Source organism: Magallana gigas, chromosome 8 (genome assembly GCF_963853765.1).
Source record: "Magallana gigas chromosome 8, xbMagGiga1.1, whole genome shotgun sequence".
In the NCBI taxonomy this organism is placed as follows: Eukaryota; Metazoa; Mollusca; class Bivalvia; order Ostreida; family Ostreidae; genus Magallana; species Magallana gigas.
Genome location: NC_088860.1, coordinates 23,294,496 through 23,312,759, shown reverse-complemented (window position 1 = coordinate 23,312,759; position 18,264 = coordinate 23,294,496). Strand labels below are relative to the sequence as shown.

The 18,264-nt window shown below is 31.5% G+C and overlaps 1 protein-coding gene across 1 annotated transcript; it reads left to right on the top strand.

Moving 5' to 3' along the window:
* Positions 1–6,942: 6,942 nt before the first annotated feature.
* Positions 6,943–8,758, top strand: LOC117690308 (nacrein-like protein). Its single transcript, XM_066070169.1, has 6 exons — positions 6,943–7,103; positions 7,185–7,277; positions 7,601–7,618; positions 7,770–7,878; positions 7,960–8,138; positions 8,252–8,758. Exons 1-6 carry the CDS (start codon positions 7,098–7,100, stop codon positions 8,375–8,377), a joined length of 531 nt encoding a protein of 176 aa, XP_065926241.1. The 5' UTR covers positions 6,943–7,097; the 3' UTR covers positions 8,378–8,758.
* The last annotated feature ends 9,506 nt before the right edge of the window (positions 8,759–18,264 follow it).

Genomic DNA, 18,264 nt, shown 5'->3' with positions numbered 1-18,264 from the left:
GAGAAACGAACTGTAGAAATACTGGGCTGTTAGTAGAATAGAAATTAAGTTCTTGTTTTCGTGAATGTTGCAGGATAACCTCCTCGGTCTCGAAATGTTGTTTGAAATATAAAAGCCTCGGCTAACGCCTCGGCTCTTATATTTCAAAGCAACATTTCTCGACCTCGGAGGTTATTCTGCAACATTCACGATAACTCGTACTTTATTTCTTAATTATAATATCAATATTATTTATTATTAAAATTCAACGTATAATATCATTGTGTATCTATGAGACATCTCCAATGATATATCATATCGCTAGATCTTGTACAAAAATTAATAATATTCAAAACTTTACCAGAAAATGTTAGTTTAATTAATTTTCTTCTACAAGAACAAAAACTTGATAATTTATCTACAAAGAAAATTATGTCAGCTTAAAGGGGCATGATCACGATTTTGGTCAAAAATTATTTTTTCGATTTTAATGTTTAAAATGCTTCAGTAAGGCATTTTTAATAGGCAACCCAAAATTTGAATGTCATTTGTTGAGTTATAAGTTAGTTACAGAGCTTGCAATTTCTCGCTATGTAAACAAAGCTTTTGTTTACATTTTGAACGTTGAAGTGAGAATTCCAATTTTAGACCTAAAATGAATGTGTTAATCGTTAGGAACTGTTTATTTATGCTTAAAATGAATAAGAATATAGACAAATCATTTTGAAAAAGATTTTTTACTGGTATATTGAACCTATGTAAACAATAACAGGGCACGAGCCTTGTATACATGACGAAGAATTGTGAGCCCTGTATCTTGCTTAAAACTCATCGACGGGCACCCAAATTTCATTTGATCATTAGGAATGCATTCATAAAGCATTGAAAATAATAAAAACATAAAAATAAAATATGACAAAAATCGTGACCATGCCCCTTTAACATGGTAATAGAGTATCCTATAGTTTATAAAAGTGCATCGTTAAATCTACTGTATCAAACATTTTGAAATCTATTATGCCCACAAAAGTATTGATGTTTTGACTTTGCAAAATTGAGACTTAATTAAAATATTGTTGCAAACACATTTTTATAAAAATATTAGCAGATGTGCCGTTAAAGTACATCTCATCACGGATATGACCCCGAATTTATGAGCTACTGTGGCGTTTTGAAGATTTTTTTTGCTTGCATTTTATTTTCTTCCCTTATTACTGCTCATTGAAGCATTCAACTGGTGTAAGTATATCATAGGCAATGAAGACCTTAAATAGTAATTCTTATTTGAATGTATGTTTACATGTTTATTCGAACGTGCGACTCGGGTCGCACGTATGCATTGTTGCAAAAAGGTGTTATTTATATGTTCATTAACCTGCTTACAAGTACATGTATTTATTTATTGATATAAGTATCAAAAACATGTGTAATTTATGACATCGGGGTGAAATAAGATTAGATGGGTTGGACAAGTAAAAGGCTGTGCCTAGCTGGAATAAATATTATTTACACTCATCTATTTTGTTTTAATTTTACAGAATACTTTCTTAAAAATATCTCAACTGGCTAATTGAATAATGCCTACGTACTATATCATTATAAAAGCCTCATTCAAATTTAGTTTTGCTTTTAGCTGATTATTTACTTGTAAGAGATTTATTCAAAAATTTTCTAATTTTTTAGAACCATATTAACAAGATCGTGAACTTTCTGTTTGATGTAGCTATCTATATCTTGCGTCAAAAATGTTAAAAATGACGCGGTTTCAAGCTAAATATGCACCGACTGCGTAGTCTTAGCTCAAAAGCCAGACAAATCTTGGTGATTTCAAAGAGCCATGGCTGAGTGGCCAGCGATGAATTACCCAGGCCTACGTCACATTGCTATTGGACACAACTACCTAAAGTCCAATATCTTGTTAAAATGGTTCTAATGTCTTGGTCTGTGTTAAAGTCCAACAACCGCAGAGGCTTTCAACACACTTTGCAAAATACAAAATTATATGATGTAATAATTGAGTTTATGGAGGAAAACAGCTCACTCTGTTTGTTTTAATAATACAATGTAAGAAAGTCAAAGTGTACCTGAGGCGGGATTGCCTCAAACATCCCAGTAACTTAAACCGGGTGACTTTAAGTATAAAAGAAAATTGTAAAAATTTGACAAGATCGACGAACAGACTGTCATACACAATGTAAACGATGCAATGATAAACAGAAGAATATTTTATTTAATAGTTACATCATTACAGCTTCACAAGGATAATTTTGACGCCACAAACATTGCATTTAATTTTCTCGTATTTTGCTTTCAACTAGGAAACTATCGACTGAGGATACACTTTTCTATTTGAATGTGCCATTATTCATCATTTTTGACATATAAGAATATGACATTTGTTGATAGCATTATCCCCCCCCCCCCCTGGAAAACAAAATACAAATGAATAACATGAAGTCTTTGCATTTGTTACACACACTTTTTTAAGATGCAGTGTGTGTATTATGTGTTGATTTAAAAAACCTTTCAAACATTTGGGCAGATATTGAAAGAAATTGACCTTAGTTTTATAAAGGTTATTGCAGAGATATTTACAACAAAACAACAAGTCTATATGTGGAATGAACCAAAAACAGATACTGCATCAAAATGTTATTCATACGAGGGTCAATCAAAAAATACGAAGACAATGTGGCTGTCTATCATATATTTTTCATGAAAGTCATACTTAACAGATTAATCTGTGCACCAACACTTATGTTATTGATATGCGAAATTTTAGTCCATTTGATGAAACGGTGTTTTTGTTACCCCTTTTTATAAACAACATGTTTTGTCACCACGGCGCACGGTAACGTTCAAAGCATGACGTCAAGATTAAACACGCACAGTTTATAGATATACCCCATCTTTATATCACGCTAAGTCTCTTGTGCCTTATTCCTTACAATTTAAAATTGCACTGAACCACTTAACATCTTATTTGCACACATTTGTTCGAGAATCATAAATTAGTTCTTCAAAGTTTTCATTTTCTAACCTGTATCTCTTAGTTTAAATTAAGGATAACCCTGAACGTCAGTTGACGTTACTCATTTACTGACCAAATATTTACAGATATTCTACTCTCTTTCGGACTGTTTTATATTCAAAATACAATTGCCACCACCCCCACAACATTTATTACAGTTAAACACAAACTTGCAAATAATTGTTGACTTATTTTTTGCACCAATGGGCATTTTCACAGCTTGTATCGGCTTTTTCCTGAGTTAAATCCATTCTGTTTGTACTTCTCGTTGCGCCGTGACGTTCGGCGACGTCGATGTTTTTAATCAATTCTAAAGAGGATTATCTGCCTTTAGTTACTAATATCTGTTCGACAAAACAATATATCCCGTCATTATTTGGAACATAGAATACCATGACTATACTTAATGTGAGGCTTCAATATCATTTGGTTTCAAGCCCAATTTATAGAGATATTACTTTCAACATTATATGGTTTATTATTGACATAATACAGATTTTGACCGTGCGCCGTGACCTCATTTTTGCAGGATTACGATTAGATTCTGAGTAATTCTTAGAAATAAAGGAATTTATTAACTTTTTTTCTTGCAAATTGTTTGAAACTATTGCTAAATTATGTCTACAAAATTTAGTAATGATATGACGTTAAGTAACATAGCTATGACAAAAGTCTTCGTATTTTTTGATTGACCCTCGTACACAATAATTATTCAGACAACGGATACATATCTGGATATTAATTAAAACATGGATTGCAAAATACGATACACAAGCGTAAGCTGTTTCTAATATAATATTAAATGCAATAAAATACATATTTTTTTTTTAAAATTAAATGTCTATATAAAACAACGGATGCACATCTGGAAATTAATTAAAAATTGGATTGCAATATATGATAAAAAAGCGTAGGCTGTTTCTAATATAATATAAAATGCAATAAAACACATTAAAAAAATATGTCTATAAAATTAAACATAATTCAGAATTCAAAGCTTTAAAAATGATGTTTTGTAAGCGTATAATTATGGTTTTTTTTCAGTTCGTAATATAAAAGTTTCATTTTTGATGGAAACGATAACCGGGATTTAAATAGATTAAATATCTCAAAAATGAAACCCACAACAAACAAAAATATATTATCAAAGTACTTTTAGAACACGTGGTTATCATTTGAAACATAAAAGGCCGATCATGAAGAATTGAAACTATCAAAGAGCATTTGGAGTTTGTTGTTTCTTTCTGTTTTTTGGTAGTCAGTGCAAGGTAGTGTTCGCAGCCGAATGCAACGAACCTGACTGCAGCAAGGCAAAATTCAACTACGATCGTGGAAATTGTCTTGGTAGGTAGTTGATTCTACACTTAAAACCAGATTTCCTTTCCTTTAAATCATTTCAATAGCCAAACCACGGTAAACGATTTTAATAACTTTTAAAGCAATATGAGCTGTATTTTTTAGAATTTTATTTTGCTGCAAAAACCTGCTAGTATGATAAGTCTGCATGTTACTTAAACTCTAATGACAAATAAGATTTGAAAGATTCATTAAGTTTTGTCAGAGGAAAGTAATCTTCTATGGAATGTATAGCGGATCAATTTTTGCACAGGACGACAATAATTCAAATTTGCTTCAATTAAGGCTTCTTAACGGCTTTTCCAATAAAAATATGGCTTAAAGAACTTTAAAAACCATGTTATTTTTGTCATTTTAGTAGAAAATAACAGTTTCGTAAAAAAACATTTCAGCATGAAAATTGCAGCTCATGATGCTTTAAACATCAATTTTCATCAAGAACAACAAACTTCTTTTCTAATGTATATAATTTTTTAAATCATTTTCAAAGCAAAACCATGATATTAGATTTTCAATTTTCATAAAAATTTTCTGTAAGAAAGACAGACTCCTTTTCTAAAGTAGATGAAAATATTGAAGAAAATAAAGCTGATTATTAAAAAAAAATATCATGAAACAGGAAATGTTTATAAAAATATTCCAAAAAACCCAATTTAAGAAAACAAAATGTTTTAAGTATGTACACAAACTTTTATTAATATATCAAAAGGGTTTTTATTTATCCTTTTATTTCTAGACTTTAAATCTGTTCGACATTGCGAGTATTAGTGCACTTTTCATGAAGATTTCTTCAAATGTATCCATAAAAGTACTGGACAGAATTAAGATTTAAAAAAGCTATTTTTGGGAGTTGATTTAAATCAACTCTCCTATGCACTTACTCTGGCAAACCGAAAGAGAAACAGTGTTTGGACCTAAGCACAAATCATCACCGCTGACAAGACTAAGTTCTTGAAAATAATAGAAAAAAATTCGATGTAATGTATGCTGAAGCATTGTTTTTCAAGGAAACTTATCTATAAACACTTTGAAAATAGTCAAATTCATATACTACAAATAATTTAGATATTTTTGTAGTCTCATGTATTCCTACACCAGAGTTAATATAGTCTAGTTAAACGAGACTAGAGTTCGATATCAATAGTGCTTGGATCCATAAAATTTTTAGAATTATTTCGATAACTAATACATAATAGTAGCTGAAATTTATCTTTAAATATTATACAACATGATTCATATGGGGTTTCTCGAATTCTTGTCGGATAAGTCTAAAAATTCATATTATAAAAAAGTGCGTAATTCAAATAAAAACTAAAAACTAATTGCCATGGGAGATAAATTGATTTTAAAATACATGATAATCGATAAAATCACCTCCCGTCAGTACTTCAGTACTTTGATTATGAGATGCTGTTCATGAGAAGAGCGCTGTAAAATCTAGACATGTACGGGTGTCAAATGCAAATATGATCTGTTATCCTTACATATGATATAGGTGTTATTGTAAAAGGAAATTTAAACATACTTCAGTTACAATTGCATGCACCTACACAACAAATAGTGAAAAATTATAGAACAGTGATTTAAGTATGGGACTTCAATCAACGATTAAATCATAGTTTATGTTGTATAGGTATGTTTTCTCAACATAATAGATATAGTAAGTACATGCTGCATCACTTAAAACATTTTAAATGTATTAACAATGCCAGGTAATATATTTTAAGGTCCAGTGGAATGGTCGGATATAACTTCGTGCTGGTCTACATGTAATGGTAAAAGGCAGTCCCCAATCAACATTAGTCGAGCTGAGGCCACCTATTCTGATATTGATTCACTTACGTTCAACATTGATCTTCAGAAAGCTTTTCAGGTCTCAAGCAGTAACAATGGTAATTAAAATAATTAAATCATTTTAATATATATACTTTTATCAATCTAAAGAAAAGAAATATTTCGTTCGTTCAACACTCTGATCATGTGTTTATCTTTCCGTTTACGATGCCAATTTAGAACCATTTTAACAAGAGCTTCGACTTTGAGTAGTTGTGTTAATCAGTATTGTGACGTATACCTGTCTATTTCATTGCTGGCCACTCAGCCATAGCTCTTTAAAATCAACAAGATATGTCTGGCTTTTGAGCTTATGCTACGCAATCGCTGCATATTTCGCTTGAAACCGCGTCAATTTTAACTTTATGTAAGATTGCTTCGCCCTACTTAAGTCCAAGGTCTTGTTAAAATGGTTTTAGCTAGTGAAAATTCAGCTTATAAACCCCGTATTTCCCGTTCTTACCATTCGTGAAAATGTCTTTCGTACTTTCTTAACGTTTAAGAGGGCTGGGTAGTTGTGACCATTTTGACTGTTTTGATTTGCTTCGGAAGAAAAGCCCTATTTGAGATATTGGAAATATACTTAAATTTAAAAGCTTATAGATTTTTTCTTGACTCAATAATTGTTTATAGCTCAACAAATCATATTTAAAAAAAATTAAGGTAATTCTTTTGGATAATTTGTTGAGCACCCAGTCTCCTTAACATCATATTTTTTCGCATACTTCTAGGATTCAAAACAAGTTTTAAGGTGTCCGAAGAAGATATCGTTCTCTCTGATTTAACCCAGTTTGGTCTAAGTGGCAACTCCTTTAAATTAGATGGATTTCATTACCATGTCGGAAAAAACAACAATTTAACTGGATCAGAGCATTCATTCGACGGAGAATTTCAATCTATGGAGGTAACGTTAAGCTCAATAGATTTCACTAAAACTTGATTTCATGATCCTTTTTACTGTATATAAGCATTTTGATATTTTCAGCAACACATGGTCTTCTACAACGAAAAATACTCGGATGTCAAAACCGCTAGTAGTAATTCAGACGGTCTGCTGGTCATAGGGGCTGTGGTTCGGGTATGTATATATTCCTAGTTTGCAATTTTTATATTTGTCATTTGAAATCAAACGCTTTGCTTATTTTATGTTTTAAAGAAAGTAAATGCTTGCACTATTGCCAGATCTAATAAACGTTTATATCATTTCATCCCTTTTTGTTTTCTTTCAACTTCATCGTAATTAATTTTGAACAATTATATATAGATTTTCAAAGCTTAGTCGACAAATGTTAAATTTTCCTGATACATAATAGAACTAGTCCCTGAAATCAAAGCATTTTTATTACACTACAGCTCTTTCAATTTTCATCTTCCAATTGATTTTGGTGATGTTTATTTCAGATTGATGATACATCGCATGTAAGTTAGAAAAATATTGTCATTATAGTATGCTACATCAATTTTTAAATTAATCTTTCAAATAATTTCAAATGGTAAATTATTTTCGCTAAAGACAGGATGGAATATGTGTTTTTTAATCATATTGTTTTATTTCATCATCTATTGAAAGGCTAGTAACAATACAATCGAGACGCAGTTTCCTGGTTGTCCACCATCTTACCATGCAGCACTAAGCGAAGTGTTAACAGATTCTTTTGACGAATTGGGGGACTACTCTGGTAAATAAAGAACTGCCTTCATTCTGAAATTTATTTTGTATGTCTGTCACCTTCTTAGTAGGATTTAATTTTATTTCGCAGATTCTGGGGATTCAGAAGAGTCAGAGGAGTCCCCTATTTCTAAGACTTTGACCTTACTTGATTTATTACCACCTGACCTAGAAAAATTCTACACATATGAAGGATCGTTAACCACGCCCCCTTGTTCTGAAACAGTCACGTGGATTGTGATGAAGTGTCCTATCACCGTCTCAAAAGTGGTATATATATATATTTCATTTCTGATTGTGTTCCTTATTTTCAAGATACATGTAAATCTTAATTTATATTATGCTATTACTATACATTAAATTGCTTTCATTTCATTATAAAGGCCGTTGACAAGTTCAAGAGTCTTGAGGTTTCGAGCAGTGAAGAAGTACTCGGAGTCCATGGAAATAGACGACCAGTGCAAAGAGGGCAACAGGACAGTACATTTACATTGCTGAAAAATTTCTGATTGTATCATGCAATAAAGCAAATAAAACAAGCATTCTGAGAGTATTGCATAAGCAATACACGTCCCCTACCGGTTTGTGGAAATTGTGAAAACAATGCACTGTTATGCAGAATATCGAACCCGAAGATTAAAAAATTGGAATATAAAACATTAATTTTTTCCAAAATATGTCAACCAGACGCTACAAAAGTGTAAACTTGATCTGTAGTTTGACATTTTGAAGCTGTTCAGCAAATTTCATATCATTCCTCAAACGCATAAAGAAAAAAAGTGTGGAAAACTGAAGTGGGACAGACAGACGGACGGACAGACAGACGGACGGACGGACTGACGGACGCAGAGGAAAGCTATAGTCCCCTCCGGTGAAAACCGGTAGGGGACTAATAATAATGCATTCACAGAAATTCTTTGAATCTTTCATTTTAAGTAGAGTGCGAATCGATAAATAGAACGCGGGTACATTTTTGGGAGTTGATTTTAATCAACTCTTCTATGCTTTTACTCGGGCAAAGCGAAAATGAAACAGTGTTTGGACTTACGCACAAATCAATACCGCTGACAACACTTAGTTCTTGAAAATAATCGATAAATTCGATGCTATGTATTCTGAAGCATTGTTTTTCAAGAAAACTAATTTATTAATACCATGAAAATAATAAGATTTTAAATTGTACAAACAGTTTAGATATATTTTTAAGTCGTATATATTCCTACGCTAGAGTTCAATGTAGTCTCGTTCAACCAGACGCTTGGCTGTCTCCGTTAATATCCGACAAAACAGAGTCTCTCTTGCTTGTTGGAGATAAACGGAGATAGCCGAGCGTTTGGTTGAAGAAGACAAGAGTTTAATCTTGCCTTGATCCATACAATTTCTAATATATTTCGATTACTGATACTACTTGCCATGCAAATCACAAATCGTTGATTTTCAATAAATGATAATCGATAAAATCAACTCCCGTCAGTACTTCAGTACTTTGATTTTAAATGTAATCATTATGAAAACGATAAGCTAAAACAATGAATTAAATCAACAAAAGTTTTAACCAAATTGAATGGCCGCATTAAAACCTTATTATGACGGATTCAAAGTTGGATATTGAACAACACGATTGAAGAAGGGATCTAATTGTTGGTTGTTGCTTAAATGTTAAACCTGATGAACCAAAAATCGAGGGAAAATGTCGAGGGATCAAAAAAGGATGCTTATTTAATTGTTTCTTTACAATTCAACGTAGTTAAAGGTATATGTGGCGTATTTGGAGTAAACTATATATATAAACTATATATGGTAGAACTATACATATATTATATGATTCACATTTGGCCCCCATAGGTTTCACTTTTTAAAAGTGTTTCAGGTACATTAATTTGTTATATTATTTTTAGAATAGTTGATAGTTGAAATAATGTACCGGTATGTTTGACCCATATTTACTTGATTTTTTTTGGCACTCACTGGCATAATGTAACACTGAAAGTGACGCTATTTTTGTAATTCAATCAAAATCATGACATTTTTTAAAAATCTTTTTTTGTATGGGAAATATACAGCGCCATCTTGAACAAAAATAACCCAAACTTTTATTTATTTATAAGTCTTGATTAAATACACCTTTGATAAATGAATTTTGTTAGTTCAAGCAGTCGCTCTATGTTTTCTAAAAGAAAAAATGTTTGAAAACAAGCCGTTTTATGCTAAAAAATGCGAAAATGGCAGAAGAAAGTTAACTTTTTGATGTCATATTTCAAAATGTTTGGCTTTGAATAAAAAATTATGAGAAAAAAGGGTACACCTGTACAAAGGAAGCAAAGAATTAGAGTAAATTGATGTTCATTTTAGAGGGTGATATTAGACCCTTATTATATATAGTTCTTTACAGTATTTATTCAATTAAAAGAATTATTTTGTATTTGTATTTTTCTATTTAAAAGTAAAAAAAAATCAACGTTTTTTCAGCATTTCATGTCGGTATTTAATCTTTACATCAAAGATACTAAAATTGTTTTAAAAAGAATAGCTTTTAAAAAGACAAATAAAACATGGAAGATAAATATACATCGTTTTGCAATCAATTGTGACCTGAAGTTTTATCAATAAAAACCTTACAGTTTATTAAAAGTACTTCCTCACATAGGTAACATATGGAGCAGATTTAATTGCTTAACTTCGTTTTTATATATGTTTTTAATAACTAATTAATTCTATTTATACTTTTATATCATTCTTATAATTACATACATGTACAATATATTAAAAAGCAAAAATACACTTCAAACAGCTGACTATCTTTTGAAGCATATAAAAGTTTAATGAAGATATTCAACTCACAAAGAGCAAATTCAAAGTAGAGATGGTGGCAAAGGAATCCGGAATTTATTGTCTTCTCTTTGTAATTCTTGGAGCGTTTGCAGCTGAATGCATTGAAAAAGACTACGACAAGGCAAAATTCGACTACAGCCTTAAAAGCTGTCATTGTAGGTATTAGTTTAAATAAAAAAAAAAAAGTTACTAATATGCTTTTAAAAAAGTTGTGTTTTACAAATATTTTACTTTTAAAATGCAGCTGTTCTACATATAGATAAAGTTACATCTTTGATATCTTAAACCAAATGATTTAATGTAAATTTTAGATCCATATTATTGGTTTTCCATCTTTTTTTATTTCTATCCATTTCTTGAAAAATTGCAGAATGTATACATTTGATAATTCATTTTTTTGTAATGTACATTACTATGAGCATATTTCGTTTCTATATATTACATGTAAATTCAAAGGTCCAAAGAACTGGTCACATGTTACTCCGTGCTGGTTTCGGTGTGCCGGTAAAAGACAATCCCCAATCAACATCAGGCGAGCAGATGCCACCTATTCCGATATTGGTTCCTTTAGATTCGACATATTTGACAACGAAGAATCCCAAGTCTCAAGCAGTAACAACGGTAATTCAAACTATTCACATCGATAATTAGTTCATAAATATGAAGGAGGAGAAAAAATATTAGTTGAAATAGGCTTCAACAGTAATCATAGTAATATTTACATGTGTATTTCAAGCAAGCTGAGGCGATGAATTCATAAAAATTTTTGGTCGCTATTTCATTTTTCTTCCTCGAGAGCTACTTGGGCTTACATGTACTACAGGTATTGGTTGGTAGCTTCCTGGTATAATATTCAGATTTCAGGTATTGTAACTTACGGTATGGACTATACTACATTCGAATAAAGGAAGGGATAAATAAGAAAGAAAACAAAAGCAAGAACTGCCAAAATATCCCACGTCTTCTTCAGTTCACTGGTCAAGACTATTTTTACACGCGTGTATGTCGAATTCCTGTAGACCCATATACATATGTACACCCTATAAAACAATATATACATATAATCAAACAAACGATTAATCCAACATAAAAATATTAAGCAATATCATTAATCATAATTTAGAATTGTAAATTTTATTAATTTATCATCAAATAGATATTTTATCATTTATTTGAAAAAACTGTATTGAACGTTTTTTTTCGTCTTAAGTCCATACTGTCCCATTTACTGTTATTTTTTAAAAGGTTGTTGTTCATACCTATATATGACGAGATATAAAAGCATATGTGATTGCTCTGTAATGAAAAGTCCCTTTAATCTGGTGTTTCAATTGATTATCCCTACGAGTGCATTGGTTGCAGTTTTTCCCCCCGCCAAATGCCTTTATACCAATTTCTGTACTTTTTGTTTGGATTAGTAAAATATTGTACCTAAAGTAATGCAGTTTGAATCTAGATGGTCTTCTCACCATCGTAACTTCGTTGTCTAGCTAAGCCTTCATTTTGCCGATAAATGTTTTTTTTTTTTAGAAAATGAAGACTATGTTTTTGGTTAATTTCTTTTAAATACAAAATGCACAATGCAAATGTTATTATTTTTTACTTTCTTTTTAAAAAAAATTAACACATCACCCTATCAAACGTATACTTTGAGGCTTTAAAACAAGTTTTAAAGTGGAAAGTGTCGTCTATCTAACGGATGTGAACCAGTTAGCCTGCCCCCCCCCCCCCCACTTTTTCTCACAGCAACAAATTTTTTAAAATTTACTTATAAAAAATTAAATTATCATGGAGTTGCCCCCCCCCCACTTTTTTGGGAGGATGTAAAAAATTGATATGAAAATAAGGAAATGAGTGAAGTTATATACTACGCTAGCTCCCCCCCCCCCCCAACGGATTAGGATTTTGGAAGATTTTGGAAAAGGTTAAAATTCCTTTTTTTTTTTTTTTTTTTCTTTTTTTTTAGGGGGATGAGTCTGGCCCCCCCCCCATCCCACTTTCAAAAACGATGCTACGTGCCTGTAATAAATCAAACTTTTATTCATTTTTATTAAGAAATCAAAATTAATTAAATTAAATGTAAATTTTATTTTTACGCATCTTTACGCAGGTTTTATGAAATATGACCTTGTTTTATGAATATGATTGCTTTGCTACTTTTGCGCTTACTTTTTAAAGTTCTTTTAGTTGAAATAAAAAAAAAACCAGTCAAATTAACTTTTCCATGAAGTGAAGGTAGCTTTGCAAATTCGCATAATTTAAAAACTATGTGAACATGTCTATAATTAAAAAAGACGAAGAGAGCATTTAATAATATGCATGTTGTTAAGGATAAATATATATTGTCAATAGGTGATCCTCTGCTATTATCATGATTTATGTTGGAAAGATACATTGTAGCAAACCAGTAAATGTGGAGCACATCTTATTGTGTTAATTCTGTGATTTTTCTTGTTGAAATACATGTATCTTTAAATAGACTAATGAAGCGGATCAAGAAATTTGGCCTGAACAGTTTCCTGACTGTGAACACACTTATCAGCCAAGACTTGGTAATCTGTTAGAAAATTCTTTTGAGGAAATGGAAAACTACTCAGGTAAATGAACTTCCCTATTCCTTTTCTTCTCTTGTTTTAATCATTCTGCCTGTTTTGCTCTTTCTCATAATATCAATTCTTTTTTGTATTGCAAAATCTAATGAAAAAATCATTCATGACTCGTTGACCTTAAAAGATTTATTACCAAGTGACAAGAAATGCTTCTTCACATGTGAGGGATCGTTAACCACGCCCCCTTGTTCTGAAACAGTCACATGGATTGCGATGAAGTGTTCTTTCACCGTCTCAAAAACAGTATATAAAATTTCGATTCTGATAATAATCTGATTGTCAAGATTAATCTTTATTGGAGACTTGCTCATTAGTTTATCCTAGGATGGTCTCTAGAAATGAACCTTCTTTTTAAATTTTTACAGTAAACAAATTTTGAACAGAAAGTTGAAAATATTTTTTCAAACATTATGATAGCTTTATAAATTCTTTTTTTTGTTCCATAGGCTACGGAGAAGCTCAAGAGTCTAAAAATTTCGACTAGCGACGAAGACCTGGGACTCCATGGTAATAGACGCCCGGTGAAAAGAGGTAGAAGGAAAACAGGATTCACATTGCTGAAAAATTTCCTCTAATTGTACTATATTACGCACATAATAAAATAAGTTCTAGAAAACAACTTGTTGAATGTCATAACTGTTATTAACACTAAACTACGAAAGCCGAGAAGGATCATTCGAGATTCGAGATTCGAAATACGAGATTCGAAATACGAGATTCGAGATTCGAAATTCGAGATTCAATATCTAAATTAACCAATCAAATCATGGATCTGAAACCTGTATCCTAGCAACATCAAACTGTTCTAAATAAAGATCATTCGTACATGCTCTTTCCTACAAATAAATGTCTTAATAGCTCTTATATAGTGGTTATAAAATGGTTAAATTAACATTGATGAATTAACCCCACACAGTATAAACAATTAAATTAGAAATAACACTGTTGGCTTTGCGAATCTAAGTGGTTTTGTTTGCCCTGTATGTATTTCCCTCCGAACAATTTTAACCCGAAGTGTATTCGCCCCAACTGTGTAAAAATCGGCTCGCGAAGAAAGATCTGTTTAATCTAAATGTTTTAGCTATGAAACGAAACTAAAAAAAATAATCGACATGTCAAAATATAGGTTATGATAAAGTTTTAAACCATAGAAGATATAATGATTTACAACCTCAAAGACAAAAATCCAGATAAGAATAGTGTATTGTAGGGTATGGCAATGCCATTGTCGATATGAGAGAGAGAGAGAGAGACAGACAGACAGACAGACATAGAGTTTTGTAGTGTCAAATTCAGTTTGATTTAGAATTTGAAATTGATTTGATTTGTTACAAGCATATATAGACAATAATTAAGCCTCTAAAACGAGAAAATAGAGGAGGTAGCTAGGGTAGGGCAGACCAACTAGCAAGCTTTAATTTTAACGGTGTTAGCGCACCTGTGATTTACATCGACTCTCTCTCTCTCTCTCTCTCTTTCTCTCTCTCTCTCTCTCTCTTTCATCTCCTAGCATTTCCTTTTCCGTGAGGGGGCTTGGGGTATTTGTGATGTCTTACATTAGCTAGCGAAAATGATAAAAAAAAAAATGAAATTTTCTTTAAATTGTGTGCGGATGTTGTACGCCAATAAATACATTTCAAGAGGGGGGGGGGGGGGTGACTAATTAATTTGTCAGTTATTCTGGCCTGATTATATATAAATTAGAGCTGCGCTGGTGCATATATTTACCCAAATGGACCAAAATATAACCAAATGAATCTAAAAGTTTTGACAAAATTAGTTTTAAACGTACGACTCTTTTTTTCAATTCTAATCGGGTATGTCCTTTAGAAAAATCTTGAACCACACACATTTTAGCAATTAAAACGACAATTGCTTCATTTTTTTATGGGGAGGGAGGTGGTGCCGGTAAAGGACATGTATTGCTTGTGGCAGTTGTGCTATACTCTTATTTGTTAAATTAGGTAATACTACATATTGATATAAAATTAAAGTTTCCAATTACACTGTACATAGCTTCTATCACGCATTTTGACCCGTGCGATAGTTTAAAACAATTTTCAAAGCATTTAATGTAATTCAACCGATCATTTTTGAAATTTAATTTTCTGGATCCCCACCTGATATGTCCGCCTTCTAGTATATTAGAATTACATGTACGTTGACCATATGTACACATTAACTTAATCGGCTTAAGTTAATACTTAACGTAGCTCGCGGGTTTGCTGACGTCACAATAGGAATCGACGTAAAGAGTTGACCGTCATAGTAAACTCATATTTTTTTTTAAAAATGACAAATGAGATATCTAGAATTATAAAAGAAAATATTTTAAAAAGCTTAAATGCGGTTTATGACTGTTTATACAAAGATTTATAATATCAAGTGCTGAAAATTTAAAGATGTCACATACATTGTCACATTTTGTTCTATAAAGATAAAGAATGGATGTGCGTTAGTACTCTTCCATTTAAAGTCGTGTTTTTTTTAAATAGAATGTATGCATTAACTTCGCTTTTTTTTTTACAATTATAACTTCCGTAATCTGTACTACCGATTAAATTCTTAAATTTCTTTTGGCTTGAGATAACTGTTTTATTCAATTACTTACTTATAATGTCAGTAGTTGCCTGGCATTTTATTGTTGCATTGATTGACTCAGAATTTCATAAAAACAAAAATAGCAATATTCTGTATCTTTACAGCCTTACATTAATTGCATTTGAATACATTCACAATAATGTCTAATAAGCATTTACATGTTCTAAAATGTGTTAAACAGCTAGTCTTGTCAATAAATGCATTTCAATTTTGGTGTTCTAAGAAGTAAGGAAATGATGACGTAATGCTAACGTCGTAATGAAAATATAAGGTTTTGAGAAATCTTTTAAATCTTTAAAGTTTTTTTGCCAAAAATTGGCCGAGAACACATACTGATATTTTTTTATGAATTGATTCATAATTATCTCCTCTGTTTTTGTGTTGAGTATGATTAATTTCGTCTGAATCGTTTAAAAGTTTGGAGCATAGTTTTGTAATGCGTTTCTCAGTTAAAATGTGCATTTTACTATATATTTCATTGAAAAAGCGTTGCTGGATTTTATTAATGACACTGTATTTGAAACACGATAACATTATTACCGCGCAGACGAATCTTAAATAAATTTTAGAAATAAAACTATAAAACCTATGATTCACGTGGACAAATTTTCGAGGTAGGTTTTCTCACAAGCAGGTAAACCCGCGAGCTACCTTAAGAGTATGACTTATATGTAATTATTGTCAATTTTGGTGCGGGGGGGGGGGGGGGGGTAGGAAACTACAGAGAAACTTAACTTGGCTGTGAAACATATGCTTTTATTCTTTCTTGTTGATATATCAATGAATGAATTATAACAAAATACATGTACAACAATTAATTTTGAAATATTCATGAACAATCAAATAAAGGGTTTTACTGTTCTTTGCACAAGAAATCGGCAATGTGAACAAATTGGCACCCTATCATCCCTACCTTTAATTGTAGAGAGTAGGTATCCTTCTATATTGAAAACAATTCCAAAAGTAAGACTTATAATAAGTTGTTTACTGAGGAAAAGGAAAAAAATTGTATTTATTAATAATTCCGTATGATGTGATAATATCTCAATGATTTGTTTATAATCATAGTACTAGTCTATCACTGTATGCATACATAAAAACGATAAGTAATGCTTATATTTATTAGTGAAACAGGACAGATTATTTATATTTAGATTATTTAGATACATGTACTAATCTTCATGCGGGGATCTAGAAAGGAGGGGGTCAGGGGATCTGGACCCCCTCCTCAGGAAAATTGGAGCTTATGTAATTTACATAGTAAAATTTTTTAAAATTGGCCTAGGACCCCCTACAGAAAAAATTAGCTACGCTTATGAAGTTCTCAACCATAACTGCATTTTTACACAAAAGGGGTGAATAAACCCGGGTTTTAAACTATTACTGGTGGTGAAATACCTTAGGGTTCAAACGCATCAGGTGGAAATGCACCAGGGCAAACAAAATCACTTAGATCCGCGAAGCACACTGCATTATTACTAGTCTATTTAGATATTCTGTGTAAAAGTAAATACAAATAATTATTTAGTTAGGTAGGGAGAAGTAAACATAGCATTTATTTGTATATGAAAGCATGTGCGTATGATTTTTATTTAGAACAGTTTGATGTCGCTAGGATACATATTTTCATATCCTTGATTTGATTGGTTAATTTAGATATTGAATCTCGAATTTCGAATCTCGAATCTCGTATTTCGAATCTCGTATTTCGAATCTCGAATCTCGAATGATCCTTCTCGGCTTTCGTACTAAACTGCTTCTATACATTAATTACTAGAGATGAATAAAAAAGGGCGAATAAGTCATCATTTGTTAGAAATTGACATTCAGAATCATTGTTCTCTTTTGGGATTTTCATCTATAAACCCATCGTTTATTTTGTTCTTACTATTTAAAGAAAATGTGATATGGCAATGAATACGCTTTCCTACATTTAATTCAATTTCACCTGCAAAAAAAAATATACCGCAAATATGATAATGAAATCTACTAAAGTTTGATATTGTCTGAAAATTATAACATTCACCTACTGATGTGTTGTGTTTCCATACTCTGAAATAAAATAGATATCATAACGGAAGTTCTACAGAAATCGGTTGAAGTACATTCGCTATACAAATAGCGTATACTTTCAAGGAGAAATTTGTAATTAAGTCCCATGACGACCCTGTAGACGCCGGGTCGGAAAAGATATAAATAAAATGCTACTGCCGACCACGATGCGTCAGAGTATTAGTATGGACTTATAAGGGTCGGAAATTTTAGATGCAGTGTCCGTGTGCGTATAAAAAGGATATGCGTGGAAAGCAGCTGGAAATCATAGTATTAAATAAATATAAAATACATAATTCGGT